The sequence below is a fragment of the Anopheles coustani genome, chromosome 3 (genome assembly GCF_943734705.1).
Source record: "Anopheles coustani chromosome 3, idAnoCousDA_361_x.2, whole genome shotgun sequence".
In the NCBI taxonomy this organism is placed as follows: Eukaryota; Metazoa; Arthropoda; class Insecta; order Diptera; family Culicidae; genus Anopheles; species Anopheles coustani.
Genome location: NC_071288.1, coordinates 71,951,858 through 71,970,635, shown reverse-complemented (window position 1 = coordinate 71,970,635; position 18,778 = coordinate 71,951,858). Strand labels below are relative to the sequence as shown.

The 18,778-nt window shown below is 45.5% G+C and overlaps 1 protein-coding gene across 1 annotated transcript in view; it reads left to right on the top strand.

Moving 5' to 3' along the window:
• Positions 1-1,683: 1,683 nt before the first annotated feature.
• Positions 1,684-18,778, top strand: part of LOC131266315 (teneurin-m) — a 193,628-nt gene continuing 176,533 nt past the window's right edge. The window contains exon 1 of the mRNA XM_058268779.1: positions 1,684-1,766. Coding sequence (XP_058124762.1) covers positions 1,712-1,766 — 55 coding nt within the window. The 5' untranslated portion in view covers positions 1,684-1,711. The remainder of the gene's footprint in view (positions 1,767-18,778) is intronic.

Sequence of the window (18,778 nt, the reverse complement as noted above, 5' to 3'; positions counted from 1 at the left end):
ACCCAAGGGAAGGGAACGAAAAATCCCCGCAAATGGACACTTGAAGCAGAATTCATCGAGAGATGGGTAATCTTGCAAGAAAAGCCATCCTTTTGTGACATCGTGTTCGGTTGGAGGACATAATAAGGACCCCCTTTCGGATTGAGTGAAAAACTGGTGCAAATGTGTTTTAAAAACTTGAAGTGTACAGTGTAAGTGTGTGTGTTTGTGTTGTACGTACTCGAACACCAACCGAAAAGTTAATGCACCATTCCGCGGAGACATCCTTTCGAGCATCATAAAGTGGACGGTGAAAGTGAAATATTATTTATATTGCCGGTACCGTGCGTGTCCATTTTTTTTTTCGCCGCCGTGTGGCCATTATCAGTGACAAATAGTGAAATAATTCGAAAATTTATGAAGCCCCCCGTTCCCGGAGAAGTTCTGGGACCGCTGCTGCACCGGACCTTCCGGGACTGTTTCGTCAGGATGGAAAATTGATGTGTTTCGGTTGTTCTCGTTTTGTGTTGTTTTTGTTTATTTTCTTCTGCAAGTGCTGTTTTTTCCCGTTTGAATTTATGTTCTATTTTTGTGAATCATGTTTTTCCCCCCGCTTTTTTCGTTGTTTTCCATTGATTCAAATATCGACTCCGCGTTATTTCGCGTGTTTTGTTTTTGTTCGATTTCGACTTCGACGGGATTGTGTTTTGTACGGTTGGCGTGTGTGTTTTGTTTTTGCCATTCTCAGTTCGATCGCGATTATTGTCATCCGTTAGTTTCCAAAATTTCATTCCATCGGTGACCAGGTTTTCCTCCATCCCGAAGCAACGAAGCAAACAGCATGTAACAGGGCAGAGGAACTAGTGAAAAAGATTTGTGGCAAAAATATCAAATACGAAAAAAACAAAATAACTCACCGTGTACGTTCGTGCGTGTATGTGTGCGTGTAAAGTGCAAATGCGGTGAAAAATAATTTTATTTTCCACGTCCCGTGCGCTAGCTCGGTTCTGATTGAGCGAGCGAGGTTTGCCATTTCGGAGCTCAGTTTTCCCAATTGCTTTTTCGACGATTTTTCCCCGTTTGTCTGTTGTCTTGTTTTTCGCGAAAAAGAATCCTGTACGGGTATTGTGTGTTGTTTTTTTGTTTTGCTTCGTCCTGTTTTTCCTTTAAGTTCGTTTGGTTTTGCGTTCGATTGTTTTTCGGTTAAAATATTTTAATTTAATTTCCAACAACGCAAATGCAATTCACAGGATGCACCAGAAAAAAGCGTGTGTGAGTGCCGTGTAGCAAGGGGATCGTTAAAAATGTGCTAAAGTGTGTAGTGAAAAGTGATTGTGAAATATTTAAGCAGAAAGAGCTGAGCTCGCGCGGAAAAAAAAGTGGTTCAAAATCGACAGAAGCAGTTTTACCGAGTTTCCGAGAGTGCTGAAGAGAATAGAAGAGGAAAAACCGAGGCAAAATCATCGAAAACTGCCGAAACAGTAGAGCAAAAGAAAAATCAAGCCGAAACGTATCATCACCGGGCTCAACGGGTTTTCCCACCGTTCCACCGCTCCACCGGGAGGTAAACTCACCGATGTGGCTGTAACGTGGCTGGCCCGGTGCCAATGAGCAGAGGAACCGTCGTCCACCGTGACTCTGCCGCACTTCTGGCGTTGTTTGGGGTGGCTCTGGTGTGCTGTACCGCGCTGCATCTGGTGCAATGAACAGCTCATACGAATACGGTGCTACGATGGAGTGTCGCGAGAACGGTGTCCTGCGTGGGGCCATCAAACACCCCAATCGAGGTTATTAGATTTTTACTTTCTTTTCTTTTCCCTTTTACTTCATCCTTCGTTATCTCATTTTTATTACCACTAACATACGGTCGTTTTGTCGTTTAATGGATTTATTTGCATCTTTTTTTATGTTTTCAAATCGGGATGGGATCGATTGTATGGAAGTGTTTACACATTACGGGATAGAAAAGAAAAAAAAATGCCGGCCATTTACTAACAATTCATTCACCATTACACCTGTCATGTGGTACAAACCATTGCACACTCTATGGGTAAACACTAGAAACGTCACCTAATGTCGCGATGCTGTCAAAAGGAAATGAATATCCCTTTTTTTCTCACAGTCTTAATTATTGTTGCTTGAAAACAAAATTTTATTCCAATGTTTGGATAAATATTTGATAAAAAATTGACACATTTCTATTGTGCTGTAACATTTTCTCCATTTGAATTATTATTGACTCTATGAATAACTCCTTAAAGTAAAACTAAGCAAAAAAAGGTTTCCCAAAGGATGCATTTTACTAATTATTTTAGTTTAATACTACATTAATATCCACCACTGTATTATTGTAACAGACTGATAGTTTTTTTGCTGTCATCCGAGTTTTGGGTGACACGAAAGTCAACATGAAAGGTGGCCTATACATTTGAAATTAATTCTTTAACACGTTGATTGCCAAGCGTTTTAGTTGACTTTTTTAGTACACTCTGTTTTGATTAAATTGGTTTTTTAATGTATAAAACCGTGGTTTTCGAAGGCCAAGGCTTCCCAAAGAATTAGTTTTAAATCTTACTATAATTTGCATGTTGCATTTTCATTTACTTATGGGACATAAACTTTTTAGAACTAATGACAGCTGGCTATAGAAAATGATAGCCATGGCAGACAACGTGTTAAAGGTGTACGATAAGAGTGTCTATTGAAACATCTTCCAATGTGCCGTGAAACTATACAAGATTTAACAGATTGAATTGCTGAAACAATCTTGGAAACTATTCAAAATCTGTACTTGGAAATGACAACTTTTCCCAAAAGTTAGTTCTTGACTCTGAACCATTTTCCTGATTCAAAACAGTAAAACCCTTCCATTGGATTACTGAACGGACGGACCATAATTTGGGCAAAATTGTGTTAGCTCATGGGTGCCGTCGATTGGCTCTCTGGTTTTTGGGCACCGAACCGGCATGTGTCTTGTATGTGTGTTGTGCTTGTAAAATCTTGTAACGAGGACCGGTGGTGGGGAAAGGTGGAATAATGAATGGCAAATGAAAAACCACTTTCGATGCAGTCAACCGGGTTGTTCCTGGCACTCGCTACACCGGCGTAGTGCTGCTCGAAGAGATCGAAAGGATAATCCAATTTATTCGATTTTCAACCTTTTTCGCTCCCGAGGTTCCGGGGCATCCTTGACAATAAACGACACGGAATGCGCCCCCGGGAATCATCGGAGGACACACACACATACACACAGAGAGATACTGGGAATCGATTGTTTCACTCGAGGTGGGCAGAGTTGGAGAAAAAGGTGGAAAAGTCATTAGTGGAGAGCAAAAGGCGAAAGAAGAAAAATTAATGAAGTTAAAGGTGATGACAAATACACAGCAAACCAACCAGCTGACGTCGGTCCTGGGGGTGGTTGATGATGAACTGCCGGTGAAAGGGGGGGGGGGGGGGGGGGGGAGTCCTTGCAATTGAGGGAGGGAGAGATATGGTTTCTTTTTTTTTCTTTCCTTGCAATTTCTCCTTCCTCCCCCAGACCAAAGGCTCCCGGTGGAATTGGTCGATGGAAATTGATTTTCTTTCGCACCGTGTTATTTTCTTTTTTGTTCGGTTGGCCACGTTTTTCCCTACTTTCCACCAAAAACCGGTGGGACACGCAAAAGGGGAGGGAAAAGATGGTGGTGGTGTCTGCTGGGAAAACAAGTTTGCAATTTATCATCTTTCAGCGAGGTGCCGTCCTTGTCGGCAATTTTCCGATCCCACCGGTGGTGGATGTTTACGCGTTACGATTTTCCCTACTCCACGCGGGCGCGCTTTTCCTTTTTCACGTGGGCTGTATTTTTGCATGCCTTCGCAGAGCCTTTGCTGTGTGTGCGATTTCCAGTTGAGCGCAAAACCGGGCATGGAAAAACTAAAAATAGCAAAACCTACGGGAAAATTGAGCCCTCCCGTTTCGCCATGGGAAGGAAGTAAAAATCTCGTTTTTCCGACACAATTCCCCCAGTGGCTCGTGAACATGCGCTCGAATCCTTCCGTTGCTTTCCTCACGTGTTCGTTCCGGCCCAAAAAATCGCTCCTTTTTAGCTCATCCCGATTACATCGCTTTTTATTATTTGAGGAGTAGCTCGAAGGAGCATGGCTGGCCAGGCTATCATAAATCTTATCGCACAATCGCTCCCAATCTGGCTCAAGTCTCTGTGGACCGGGTGGTTTTTCTATTCCCCCCGACCTCCCCCATCCTGCTGGTGTTGATGATGATGATCGGTGGCGGTTGGAAAATCGATAACATTTTTGGGTAGCGGAATTTTTCATTGCCAACGCCCGCTGGTACGCCATCCTGTCGCTTCGTGTTGCTGTAAAACTAGACTTTTCACGAGCTGACGTTCTATCCGCTTTAAAAACACAACCGTTCCCTTTTGTAAGCCGGGGGTTTTGTGATTCGAGGTGCATATTTTAAAATTAACGTGGCACAACATGAGACAATATTTTAATGGTAACATTTTCACGAGCAGTTGGAGTTTCAAAATGGCACGAAACAGGAGGGTTAGGCGTTGGTTTGACGTTAGCCAAGTTATCATCGGGCCAATTTCAACCCCCCAAATTTTGTAAGGTGTGCGGTTTTATCTTTTCCACGAACGACGAGTGTAAAATTGTCACACCGCATGATAAAATTGTTTTTGTTATTTGTTGTTTTTTTTGGTAAGTGAAAACGATTTTTCTTCAACCCCTAGAGTAAAACTCGAAAACATTGGCCCCCGCAGGCCGGAAAAACTTCAATCGCACGCAACCATTTGCATATCAATCAAAAATTAAAACAATTTATCCTTTAAATCGGGTCGTTTTCTTCGGTGAATTCAAATGTTCTTGAATTTTATGTTCGCCGATTGGTGTCCGGAAAAACGCATTCGCGCCATTCGGCCCTACCATTACAACACTTGCACCCTGCGGTGTTTGGGTGATTTTTTTTTCCTTCTTCTTCTCATTCGCCCTTTCCTACCAAACCGTATCCATTCCGCCATTCACCCCTCGATGACGCGGTGTCCTTGCGCTGCACCGGGAGGGGTTCCCAAAATTTGGGTTATGTTTTCTGGCGGTCGGTGGAAAATTTACATAAAACAGCTATTTACGCATACGACACCGTCCGGCAGGAGCGGGGACGGGGAGACGGGGAAAGAAAAGAAGCACACATTAAACACACCGTATTGGATTGTCGTCCCAAAACTCTCCGAGGGTCGACGGGTTCGCGTTTCCCGTTGTGTGGTCGAAAGGCCGGGGAAAATCCGTAGGGGACACGATTTTCGATTTGGAAATTAAGTGGTCCACGCCGAATGGGAAGGGAAGAAGAAGAAACAAAAAAAAAGGAAGGAAAACACGGGAAGAAAAATATCACCATAAATGTGTCACCCCGGGTTTGCAAATGGGTGACTTCGGGGGCGTTTTCCTGTCGTTCTTTTCCGACGGTCGATCGGATGAGGTACTGGAGGATAGGGGTAGGGAAAACGATCTGCCATGATTTTCCTTTCCAATTATTGTTGTTGATTTTCCCCCCGAGGCTACGCGGCGAGCGGATGGAATCATCCACCGGGAAGAGTGGCCATATGTTGTTGTTCCTTGAGTTCTTCGCCTTTTCTTGGGGAGAGTTTATTTGGGGAAATTTTGCGGAAAATTTCAGTCGGTGAGTTTTGCGACGCTTTTCGAATGTCGATGCGCAATGATTTGAGTTAATTAGTGGAGGAAAGGAAATTCATTTCCCGTCGTGCAGCGTATTTTCTCAATTCCCGCCTGTAATTGTCTTAAGACAGCTTCACAAAGTCATTTCTGCGATAAACAATTGACTCTTGTCATACGCACACACCCGGTAAAGAAGGTCCACAAATATCCCTGGTCCCGAGGTTTCAATATTGAAGGACTTTAATTACTCATCCTCGGCAGACCGTTTGTTTGACATTCATTAGCGAAGAAATATTAATTAGTTTTGCACCCTTCTCCTATGTTCCTTTCCTTTACCTTCTCTGGAGTTTTTCTAGCAAGATTTTTATTAAATTTGCTTTCCATTTTTCCTCGTTTCCGTCGTCCTTCCGACGCAAGGGGTCGTCAATACCCCTGGCGTCAATATTTAAACCGCTCGCTTTGGGGAAAAATCTCCACGCGTACAAACATTCCAAGGACATCGTGTCCCTTTTTCCCGCGCTGACGGATTTAATGCGACGGAATCGCCATGGCGTAACATCGGGTGCCTCCGAGAAGGAAGTTTATCGATTTCTTTTAGCCACCGGAAACTCCATTTCCAGCACGCAGATACACACATACAGCCAATGGAAAACTAGGCGCAAAAGAAAACAAAAAGCCCTTCATACACCCGACATTCGGTTCGGGTGAAGAGGAAAAAGAGAAAAACAGCTGCTAATCGTCCGCCGATTACAGCTTGTATTTTCATTGCCCTCCTCGTCGCCGACAGAAAGTGTGTCCTTGGTCTGCGATATTTGCACGATTCCGGTTCGGGAGGCAAAGCAGAACCGATCGATCTCGGAAATCTTTTACTCAAACAAATCCGACCACCGAAGAGAAAAAAAAACCCGCGACAGGAAGTCAATCCGGCGCCGGGGGGTTGGAAATAGTCAGAATCCGCCTTCCGATTGGTATCTCGAGGTGAGGAACGGGGGAAAGAAAATAAGGGACACATCTCCGCACAACGTTAAAAAAATGGTTAACTGTTGCCAGGCCGCGGCGCAATTGAAGGAAAGTTAAGTTAAAAAAAACAACCCATCGCGAAGGGTGGAAAGCCCGCCTGTGTCCTGCCGTTAAATTTTCAAGCATTGGAAAACGCGGCGGGAATGCTGCAAACCTCTTCCGACGGTCACGTTTTTCCACCGCCACCCTCGCGCGGACATTTATTTGCGCGGTCAATCAGTCGTCGTTGAAGATAAATATTCGTTCCGTTTTTGCAAATCGTGAAATACGTAGGAAGAAACCGGGTGGAAAGGCGCCACTAGGCTGCCACATCTGTTCGCAACAGATGACACCGCGACGAAGAGGCTGGACCTTTTTTTTTATTGAGTGTCTGTGTCTGTTTTTTTTTGTTGTATTTTTCATTTCTCGAACGGACGAAAGACAAGCAAGGATTTGCGAGGCAGATTTTACTGACGCGCAAACCGACGGTAAGCGATAATCAGTGTGGAAGGGAAAGTGTCATCGCAAGCCACGCTCCAGATGGCGGTTGTTTGGGGTTACTTCTTATTGCCTTTATTGCTGCTGGGAACGGGGTTTACCTTCTTGCGCTTTCTGCTCCGGATTACTTTGGTGTTGTGTAATTGTGAACTTAAAGCGTGAAGACATTTTCAAATGAAAGATTTATCTTTTGACACGTTTCGTCAAAAAGATTTACATTTTTATGGGGTTTCCTATTTTCTTTGGGTAATTTCTGATTTGTATTTTTATATTATGTGGGTTTTTTGATTTTTAAACTGATTTTATTGATTTTTCAAACGATTTTTGTCGGGACGTATAGACGTATTAGATTTATATTTTGCCTGTCCGATAAACAATGTTTAATCATCTCGATAGAAAATCAATATGGAAAGCTAAAATCCGACAAAATCGAATTGCGATCCAAACACTCAACCGGCGCTCGCTTATTCTAAACTCGTTTGGCGTTCGCTCGGGGTTTTTCTTTTTGCCGTCAGCACAGAACGGATCCGAACCCGGTTCACTCGGATTGCAATCGATCGATTAATCGAATAATTATAATTAAATTGGAAAACTGCTCGGCTCGTATCGCGTGCGCCGAATGCTGCCCTTTCCGTTGCCCCCGCGGGTTGCGGGTCGCACGTTGCATTTTCCCGACCGTTTGAATGTTGCATGCTTCCTCCCTGCCCACCCTAGGTCGTGCTGTCCCACCTCGTGGCGGGGAAGTGAAAGCGTGCTCGCGCCAGGCGCACAAGTTTTCCGATCGTGAGACCGGTGGTCCAATAAAATTTTAATGATTATTGCGCCTTAAGAAGTACCACTTTGCCGCCTAAGGATATCGAACCCCGAGGTTCCCGCGAGGCGCGTGTTGGGAAAGGTTTTTTTTCTTCGAATTTATAGCAGACAGACTATTCCTGTTTTTTATATAAAGGAATTTTCTGAACGGGTTTTGATGGACGGGGCAGGGTCATCATGAGATTGGTTGTTGCGATAGACTCTACTTGGAACACGTGTTTAGTATCATAAAGAAGTTCAGTATCCTTTTCCTGGAAGGATTTCAGCTCCGACACGGGATTGCTGCGGGCTTCCTTTGTGAACACCGGAACACATTTTATTGGACACGTGTTCAAACATTTGGAGCTTTGGAAAGGGACATTTTTGTAAGCAAAAAACACTGTTTTTACAAAAAGAATCAGATTTGTTCTTAAAGCTTAACGTCTCAACAACCATTGCCTTACATCTTTTGAATAAATAACTAATAAATTACAAATAATTCAAACACTTTAGAATAAGAAATCCAAAACATTTGTAAAAAATGGGTAAAACATATGAAAACAAAAACTAACTGTTCGCAATTGTAAAGTCGTTTGAAAACACATCAACTTCTTACAAGTACGTACACTCCCGCGTTGGCCCGCTTTAAGTAACAGAAAAGTACAGTAAATCAATTCCGACAGTTGAAATTGACTTTTTCTGTGCTGTGCGTTTTTTCGCACATACTTTTCCTAATATTTCCCTGTTGTTGCAATGCGCGCACTTCTGTTCGATCCAAACGCTGACCAAAAGTTGTCCAAAAATGGAAAACGTAGCCAAAGTTTTCCTTTTTCGATCTGTAAATAATCTTCTTTTTGGGCTGTTTTTTTTGCGTTTGTTCGATGGAAGTAAAGTATCTTCGCTGACGTGGGGTGATGTTTTATAATAAAAGTACCAAGTGTGGTAGCGGTCGGTAGGAAGGTGTGCGTCAACTTGCGCCGATTGTAAGAAAATGAAAACCATACGGAAAAGACCATCGCGAAACGGCAAATCTTAAGATGGGAGAGTAGAAATTTGGTAACGGTGCAAAAGAAAAGCTGGAAGCAATTTTCCGGTATAGCCGGGGGAGAGGAGAAGACTATCAACTGCTGACACACCACCAGAGAGGGAGAAAAACGCATTGGGAGTGTGTAGTAGGTTGCGCGACGGGAAAAGGGCGAACGCACCGGCATCGTACCTCCCGCATGTTTCTTGGATTCGTTCTTTTCTTCGCAAATCGGCTGTTGGAGTAAATATTTGGAAAAGTTTTCTCGTTTTCCACCCGAAAACACTCCACACGCTGCTGCTCCCGGGGGTAGCCGATTCTTTTCCGCGCTCGATTGACGCCGGTCTGCTGGTCGGGAGGGCGGAGTTTGAGGGAGAAAAAGTTTTTCTTTCATTTCCCGAACGACGGGAATGGCTGAAAGTGTGTGTCCTTTTATTTGGTGTTCTGGTCCATTCTAGTTCCTGGGAGTATGAAGTGTCTATCCGTATGGAGTACACGACTATTAGTTCCCGTACTTTGTAACTGCCTCCAACAACATTGTTTGGTTTCTGACAAACGACTTCAGTACGCAAGAATTTTGTTCCTTCAAAGTCTCAAGAAACGCTGGTGCGATATTTTCTGACCAGTTTTTTTTCTCCTTCGCAAACGCTTTCCCATGTAACTTCTGGTACTCTTTGTGAGCAGGCGTTGCTAAAGCGACTGCGGATATTGCCGGTCATTAGTGACTAGCTCCTCCCGTCGACGGTACACTTTGGTCTGTGTTCTAACAACAGCAAACTTCAATTCTCCAAGGAGGATCCCCAGACATGTGTGCAAAGTTTTCACCTCCCCCCCCCCCCCCAGTTCAAGATGGTTACCATCGCACTTCCCGCCTCAAGCTTCCGTCTGGGTCGCGATTGTTCTCTTGACCTCTTGAGTGTACCTCGCTCGCCAAGGGACCAGCCTGAGGAGTGAGGTATATCTTTCCTGTTCCTGTTGTGTATCCATATATCCTTCGCTTCAGTTCTTGAGGCAACGCTAACAAATGCTGCCACATCCGTCGCGACGAACGACATCAAAGGAATCCTTCTTCTGGATCCCGGGAATCATCGTTTCTTGCCTACTTTAATTACCGCCGACATGGACTGCGTATAACAAACGCTGAAAACGTTCGCAAACGTCCTGTTTGAGGATCAAAACCGTGAATGGGTAAGAAAAGGCGGGCTCAAATACGAAATAAAATCACCATGGGGCCCGTGTGACCTCGTCCGACGCGCTCTCTAGAGCTGGAAGCATCTCGGCTAACGAAGTGCGACAAATTTCGCGCCTCTTTAAACGCTGTAAAGAATCAACTTCCACTTCGTGCAGATCCTTCTCGTCAGCTCAAACGTTCGTCCTAGGAGCTTTTGTAACGATCACCGGCTGCGCTGTGCTGCACGCTTTGCTTGCTCGAAAAACCGGCGAGATGTCAAATTCTGAAGGCTTAGATTTTTCCTTTCGCCGTTTTTTTTTGCGTTCCATTTCCTTGTCCCTTCCCGAACACTTGATGCAATATCAAAACCCGCGTTCAAGAGCGTGAGTGCAAGAGGTTTACCGCGGACTTGAGCTGCTCGTGTCTTCAAAGAAAAGGGCCCCGGTCCATAGGGTTGGAAAATTTCGCAATTTCTCAAACGCTTGGCTGCGCTCCTTTTCAGCCCAAGCTTGAGCCTGTGGAAATTTCGCTTGATCTTTTCCGTTCACTTTTATCCGGTGCCTCCTCGCCGCACAAAAGCGTCGAAAATGGAGAAGTCAGCCCTTTTTCGAGGGGGCCGGGGGTCGCGAACTCAAAAACAAAATAAAAATTGAATGTGAACTGCACCAAAAAAGCTGCAAGCAAATTGTGCAACGTTGATGTTGTGCTTGCTCGCTGTTCCGGTTCCCGTTTACATTACCTCAGCGGTAGTAGTAGTAGTAGTAGCACGAGCCAACCGGCTTATGGTCAAAAACGGTTCGTGGGTTTTCTTCATCTTTTTTTCCTTTCTGCATGAATGGCAAAAAGAAACTTCACCGTTTGGTGCTAAAATGATGGTTCCCAGCGTAGGTCCTGGTCCTGGTTTCTTTTCTTTTCCTTCTTGCACTCCCAGGAACATGTTGTGGGAGCAAAACAGGATCCCACCAGACGCGCGCACCCACTTTCTAACGCTTTCCCGGTTCCCGGTTTCCGGAAAGGGGAAAAATAAAAACTCGATTAAAAGTAAGTTAAAAAACGAATATACTGCTTCTAACGAATTTCTTCTAACGAGGGAGAGAGAGACAGAAATAGAGAAAATAAAGGGAAAAGGCAGCGTTGTACGGATCCTGCATTAAACCATCCTTTGGTTCCACCGGCGCAGTGTGGAAAAGAGGTTTTCGATGGGTACCGGTGTGCTTCCCGATGGAAAACACGTCGCAGGGCAAGTGGGGGGAAAAGCGGTGGCAGCGGGTGAAAAAAAAGTGATGTACGCCCGAAGCCAAAGGCAATAGTAGGCGCCGAGGGGGAGGGCGGGTGAAATCATGCGCGAGCCCGCCCGTAAACCATACAATGAAACCGAGTTTTCCGGTCAGCAGCAGCAGCAGTAGCAGCATCACAAGCCAGCAGTTCCAAAGGAATGTAGGCGATGGTAGTAGCGGTAGGACGCAAAGGGTGGTAAAAATCCTTCTGCCATTTCAATTACACACAGTTCAAATATCAAAAACCTTTGCTCTGCTCCCGGCTACGTGCCTGAGCGATACGCAGAGCCCAACGGCGGAGTTATGTGCACACGAAGGCTGAAGGGAAGCTGACGCTAGTGATGGCGATGCAACGGCGCTGGGTGCAACTTCAATCGTCCGGGTGGGCACCACATCAACATTTAAGGGAGGAGAATAAATACAAAAAAAGAACAGGCTGGATCCAGCGGTAGAGGATCGCCATTAAAAAAAGAGGAAGCACAGTTTTGCTCCAGGTCCAATGAATGTTGGATAGGTTTATTTTGACTGACGACCAAACTGTACGACGTCTTTGCTTTGTAACTTTCGGGAAATGGTCTGATTTGCTAACTTCAATTTGTTTTATTTTATTTGTTTCAATTTTATTTACCTTAGTTCGAATAGGAACCCAGTTCTCATTAAACAAGCTTCATGCTATGGTTGAAAGTTTAAATGACCTACTTGTGGATAGGCCATAAAGAGAAAATACCAAATTTAGACAAAAAACTCTAAAAGAGAAAATACCTCATTTGAAGGAAATCATGTTTTAAATAAAAAGTCGTTTTCTTATCTGAGACCAATGAAATAACGTTTTCCAGACGTTTTGAACTCAATCGAATGAACTATTTACAACCAGCGCCTCACGGACCGTCTCAATATACTCCTATCCTTAGTTCTAGAGTTTGCAGATCTTTCTTTCTGAAGGATTAACAACGTCCAACGGCGTCAGGTTGTCCGTTGCCATCATTTGGGTTTGTGGGAATCTGGCTTCCTTGCATATCCTTTCCTTCCAATCTCTTCTAACTATGAGCGGGGACCTTTCGAAGGATCATCAAACTGATTGCACAAGAAGTCCCCAGAAGTCGGTGCAGTGAACGGTGAAGCCTGTGGTCGGTCGGGCTTCTCTACTTGTTGGAGTTGTTGCCTGGAAGTTCGAAGTGCCCGAAGTGTGGTGGAGGGAAATTTTCCACGTGGATCTTTAATTATAGCCACCCCTCCCTTGTCGAGGCTGCGGAAAGGAGAGTCGGTGAAGATTTTCCGCCCGAGTTAGTTTTGATTAGAGCCATTCGGGGGGACGCGTCGGCTAGTTGTGACACAGTTTGGTTCTGCTGTTTCAAAGCGGGGGTTTCCTTGGCCGCCGGTGGAACGGCCACCGGATCCGGTGCGGTTTTCGCGGCTTGGCTTTGCGGGGAATGCAGTTTTCACGCCTGTCTGCACTTTTCGTGAGTTAGTATTTGCGGAATGGCGGGGGGCAAGCATTTTGTGCGCGATGGTTGGAAGCTAGGTTTGGTGCATTCTTGGAACGCATTTCCCGCTTCAATCTGCATGATACCGGGAAGACGAAATCAGTTCAGTGGGGCGTGGAAAACGCCGTGCTTGAATGCACTGCATTTTAATAACCTTTAACGTTTATTCAACTCTCCTCGTTAATTGAGTTTACATTATCGAGATGGATGAACTTGTTTCTCATAACAATTTGTTGGGAGATGAAGAAAAAGTTCAAAGTAAAAACCCTTATACTCATCTTCTCCCAGCACAATCGCCTGATGATGAACCTCCACAAAAAGTTTCCTGATTGAAAAGAAGCGAAAGAAAAACAAAGCTCTAACCAAACTCTCTCAGCCGATCCCGAGATTCCATCAATGGGGGAAAACGACACCACACAACATTAACAACCGTCCCGTCAAAGCCGAAGGGCCCACACATATGCAACGGATCGAACCATCATTAATAACCCATTTTATATCCCTTCCTCGCCGTTGGAACCGGTCCCGGGCCAGTCTCGAAACGGGTCGAGAATCTCCCGCCTACTTTCGGGCCCAAGCCGCGACGCCGCTTGGAAACTTGTTAATATGCTGGGCTTGACGGTCGACGTCCCAAAACGCCCTCGTGGAAAAAGCTCTCCATCCGCCTATCTGCCATCACCAGCGCCGCATGTGGAAAAGTGCACCAAGTGGGTGGGAAACATAACTACATGGTGCTAGAACAAAAGTGGGGATACGGAAATAAATAATATCCCAGGCAGAGTCTTCCACCCCGACCCGAGTGCACATCACACTCCCACCTGGGGTGGAATGGGTTTTTGGTTGTTGTTTCGTTCGGTTATGATTGGGAAACCGGGGGGCGCTTCGGTCGGCTCCACTTCATCACCTGCAAGGCGTCCGGTCAGAAGGTCAAACGCCTACGAAGCGCTAAAAGTCAGGCGTACAGGACCGTGTCCCCTAGTGCGGGGCGTAGTTCCTCGTTCCTGACAGGAAAGAACACATGAGACGGGCGAAAGGCAGCTACATAATTATTGTACCTCGAATGTAGAATGTCTATCGGAATTCTGATACACGTTAAGATAAACTTTAAGATTCAAATTGATCCATTAGCAACGTGTTTTAGAACAATTTCTAATACTTCCAGCTATTGTCCTTCACACCAGTTTAAAGGAAGAAATATTTGTTTAATTTTCTTCTAAAAATCGTCTTCGGAACAATTTATTAAATTTGTTATATAGCATTATTTTAAAGCTTCACCCATTTTACGGATGACAGCAGCAATCATCATCTGTCATCTGAACTTCTAGTAGTTATCAGCCTTTAGGAACTACAAAAATGTATCCTCTGTTTCTTGTCTTTGCTTGGTTTCCAGAAACCCTTGACATAATAAATTTTGTATCAACATTTTGCCAAAAAGTGATTGTACTAAAATTGTACCAAAAATTGTACTAACGTGGCAATCAACATTTTAAGAATCAAAGCGGCTCGTTTCGTTACGGGATGAACTCCGCGCGATCCTTACATTCATTAATCATAATGGGCAACCGATATATGGTACGGAGCGTTAGCTGTTGAATGGTCCGGAACGGGTTTCCCGGGAACGTGCATTTGGCGGGCAGTTAGTTACATTTCACCGAAGGGTCCCCTGCACCAATTTTCCCGCAAGAAAGTTCGCCAATCGCCGCCTTCCGCGCACATATCGCACGGGGTACGAAAAACCGCATGAATAGACGATCAATCAGTTTTGTTGTCACACGGTGGTGTTTTCCTGGTGGCGGTACGTACAATCTTAAATCCCAAACACACCGCACCCCCGCACTCGTCCCTCCGAGTCCGGCATACGCGACTTACATCAATGTTAACATGTTTGCTCGCTCGGGGTATAATTCTATTCATTATTGAAGTCCTGGACGTCAGGACACGGGGAATATAGAAGGCAGCCGCTGGAACTGTCAAACATTCGCCACATAATGGGTACGTAGCCCGCTCCGAGAGCGTGTATCGATCGATAATATTCGGTCGTCGTGTATTTTATCTTTTTCACTTAATTATAGATCATTCCCCGGTTCGTTCGTGAGCCGAAATCCCCTCGGGGCAGGAAAAATGATGGATCAATTCATACTTCATTAAATTTGACATAGAGTCTGCGCTGGTCGATGGAGAGAGGGGATGGAGTGCCCGTCCCGGGAGGAGGGGGAAGAAAAAAACAGGAGGTTCCCGGAGGTCAGCGCGAGATGTGAGGAACGATTTGGAGGAACGAGCCAAAGCCCGAAAGGAGTTGGAAGTAATTCGACACAAGCCAACAGCGACGGATCCTCGGTCGGTCGTCTCGGTTGACGCCGGTAGGACAACCCTAACAAAAAAAAGGGAACGAGATCCAACAAAACCCAAACCCCTTGGACCATAGCGTCCAGATAGATCGATGCAAGGGCTATCGGGCGGAAAGGCCGCAAAAGAGAGATAGAGAAAGTGCACACAACCGTCTTTGGCACACTAATCTATCTACATTACCCCGGGAACCCGTCTAATCTCCCGTTTTTAAACTCACGAATCATTTATCTTCTTCGTCTCGTGTGCTCTGCAGCACATACCCCTGCGTTTCGGTCCATGTTCCAAAAGGAGACTCAACTCGAAGCACGGAAACAACAGCCGAAAAAGAAAAGATAGAAAGATCGCGACCTTCTCACATCCTCCGGACTTGGGTTATGGTTTCAGAAGATACAGAAAGACGCGCAAAGCATTTGGAGAACACCAACACCAGCCTCCGAGTGGTTTTCGGGACATTCCCGGGCCTTCAGTCGCGGCCAGCCAGCATGTTTGCTCGAATGAGGCGTAGGGCAACCGCAAAAGGCAACATGAAAGTTTGAGAACAGGCAAGCTAACAAAACATAACAAAATAAAAAAGGGATGGGAACATAAGTAGAGAATGAGAGTGAGCAAAGGAGCAGGATAGAAAAGAAAAAAAAGGGGGAAAACAACAACAACACACACACGCGCGCGGGGAAAACAAAATGTACATTTACGGACATTTAAAATCTGTCAGAGCGAAAATGATTGAATACATCCCATTGTAGTTCATTAGCGGCTAAACGTGTCAAACGATGGTTCGTTTCGATGCCTCACTCTGCCGTTGGGCCCTTTGAGCCACGGGTTCCGCTTCAGTTGAGGGTCGTGGTCGTTGTCCTTTTTTTTTCCTTTTCCCTGTTCTTTTAGAAGCCTCCAAAAGGAGTTCATTATTTGGAAAGTGCGCGTGTTTGTTCTTCCCACTGTGAAGTCTCTAATTTGTGCGTGTATATATTTAAGGCCCCCATCCCTGGGGGTGTCCTGGGAAGAGGAACCCGCGGGGGTGACCAATTCGAAACCGTTGCCCTTGGTTCTACGAAATTCCTGCCCGCTTTGACATTTGACAGCTCGATACACCGTTTCTCGCGCTACCTGTCACTCGCCTGGAAGTACGAACGGGGAACGAACCGCAGTGTAAATGCGGTTGCTACCGGCAACGACATCTCTTCTCTCCGGCTCAATTTCTCACTTCTCCTTCCCGGAAAATGCCACCAGGTACGGTTTCCAGTAGTTACCGCGGTGAGGCCTCCGATAGTCCTCTCCTCCTCGCCAAGGCACATGCACGGATGGTAATTGATGTAAATTGATAATTGATGTGATGCGATTTGATTTATCATACGCGCGTGAATTTGCACTTGGGGGCTTCGGTGGTACCTTCCGGCGCTGCTGTGCTACACCGCGTCCTCTGATGAGATCGTTGCATTTTTTCTTCCCCCCCATCCTACCTATCGCCCCGCTCGGAAAGTGTCAATTAAGTGACGTTTTACGATGCTTAAATCAATTAGTCGCATGTTTACACTCGCACATTCGATCGTTTATGCAAAGATCTCACTGATTAATGATAGTCTTTGGGGTGTGTGTGTGTTCGTATGCTTGAGGTTACTGTTTTTTTTAAACCCTCTGCAAGTAATGTTTTCCTTTCTTTTTGTTGGAACCAACGTTGGAAAAAGTTCCTTGAGAAGGCCGCAAATTATCAAGTTGGATTTTTTGTGTGTTACTTTTTCCTTCCTCTCCATTGGTAATTTCTTCTCCGAATGTTGTTTTAGTACCCCGATTCTTGGCCAACCGAGCGAGCGGGGCTTCAATATCCGGGCCGCTTCATGATTGCTTTTAATAAGCCGCCGCAAAACAACGCAAACGAGATGTAGTTATCGATTTACTTGTTTTTTTTTACGCTATTTCGTTGCTTTTGGTAGGTTGGTAAAGGAAAAAAAGCAACCAACAGCAAGGGGAAGAAAGAAAGGAAGCGTGATGCCAAACAAATATCTCAATCACGTTGTGCTTCCTTCTCGGTCCCATCACCTTATGATTTTCTTCTTTCGCTGGTTATCGCGAATGGAGCGCCTCCAATCGGCGGCTTCAATCTGTTCCGACCGTATCGTTTTGGTAAGGGAATGTGTCTTGCTGTTTTTTTTTTGGGTGTACGTTTGTGTTGTTTTCCATTTTTTGTTTTTGGCACGTCCTCCGCAAGGACGCTTATTTGCGGTTTTTCGATCGTACGACACGTAGCGCAATTCCATTTTCAATTCGCTGTTATTTCGCCCGGCGCCTAGGTTGGAAAAACAAACAGCCCCATTGGCAGGCGCACGATAAAGTGAACGAGAGGGAAGAAAAGCACATCAGGAAAATTGTGCCCACAGTCTTTCGATGTGCATGTGTGTGTGCACGAGCGTGTGCTTAAATCGATGATTTTTATTACATACCCTGCCTAATTTGATGCGTGCTGGAAATTTGCGTTCATTTCAAGGCCGCTCGAAGGCGTTAACGTGCGTTCGGTGTGTGTGTGTTTCTTGGGTGCTTGTTAAGAGAAAACTTTACCAGCGAGCGAGGAGGACGAAAATGGGCAGATAAAAAGTAAGATCTCATTTTCTTACTTGCTGGCGCATATCTTACCCGCCGGCGGGGGAAAAAACGGGAAGACGCTCGGAAAAAGTCGTCCTGCCTCATGCAACCCTCCCTCTGGTGCTCCCCGTGTAGAGCTCGGAGCCTCTCCCGGGGACGTGCCAAGGACGTGCCAGAAAACGTCAAATAATGCCATTGTTTATTATCTTTACAATCATCAATTTATATTAATACTAAATATCGTAAAAACTTTCCTCCGGAGCACGGTCGATTCCGGTCCGTCCGTGCAGCGTTTCGCTGAGTGGTGGAGGATGTCTACCCGCCGGCAGATTACGTTTTTCCCCGGCCGAAGGACGGTCGAGAGCCTGGTGGTGTCCTGCAGCTGGGAAGATTAGGTTCGCGCTCGTACACCACCAGAGGCAGTCCGGAGTTTTCCCCGGGAAATGTCGGCGTAGTTTTGGCTTCGCTGATGGTGACGATGATGATACTGAGGCCCGGTCTTAACGAACATCGGAGCACACCTACTCGCATAGAAACACGCAAACACACACACATACCCGCTGATGAGACAACAATGATAATAGAAAGACAATTTATCCCATCCATTCCGGAGTCCGGAGACGGCGGAACGTGAGAAAAGCGAGAGTTTCGGATGGCGTACTTAATACAAGCCCAGGTTCCATCCGCAATACCGCGCGCAGGACGAGATTGACTCTAATTAAAGTTATTTCAACCGAAATATTGTACGAAATTAGATTTTAATGGCAAATTACCTCCCATTCCGAATGGCGCGGGCGGGTTTTTCTCGATGCCTCTCGTTTTTCAACGCGCGCCCTGGAAAAGTGGTGGTAGTTCATCCTGCCGAACTTTTTATCACCAACGTCGCGAACGTTCGTTGCGAGCTGTGTGTTTGGTAGCTTGTTAAATTAATTTTTATTTCCTGCACTTTGCCGTTCGT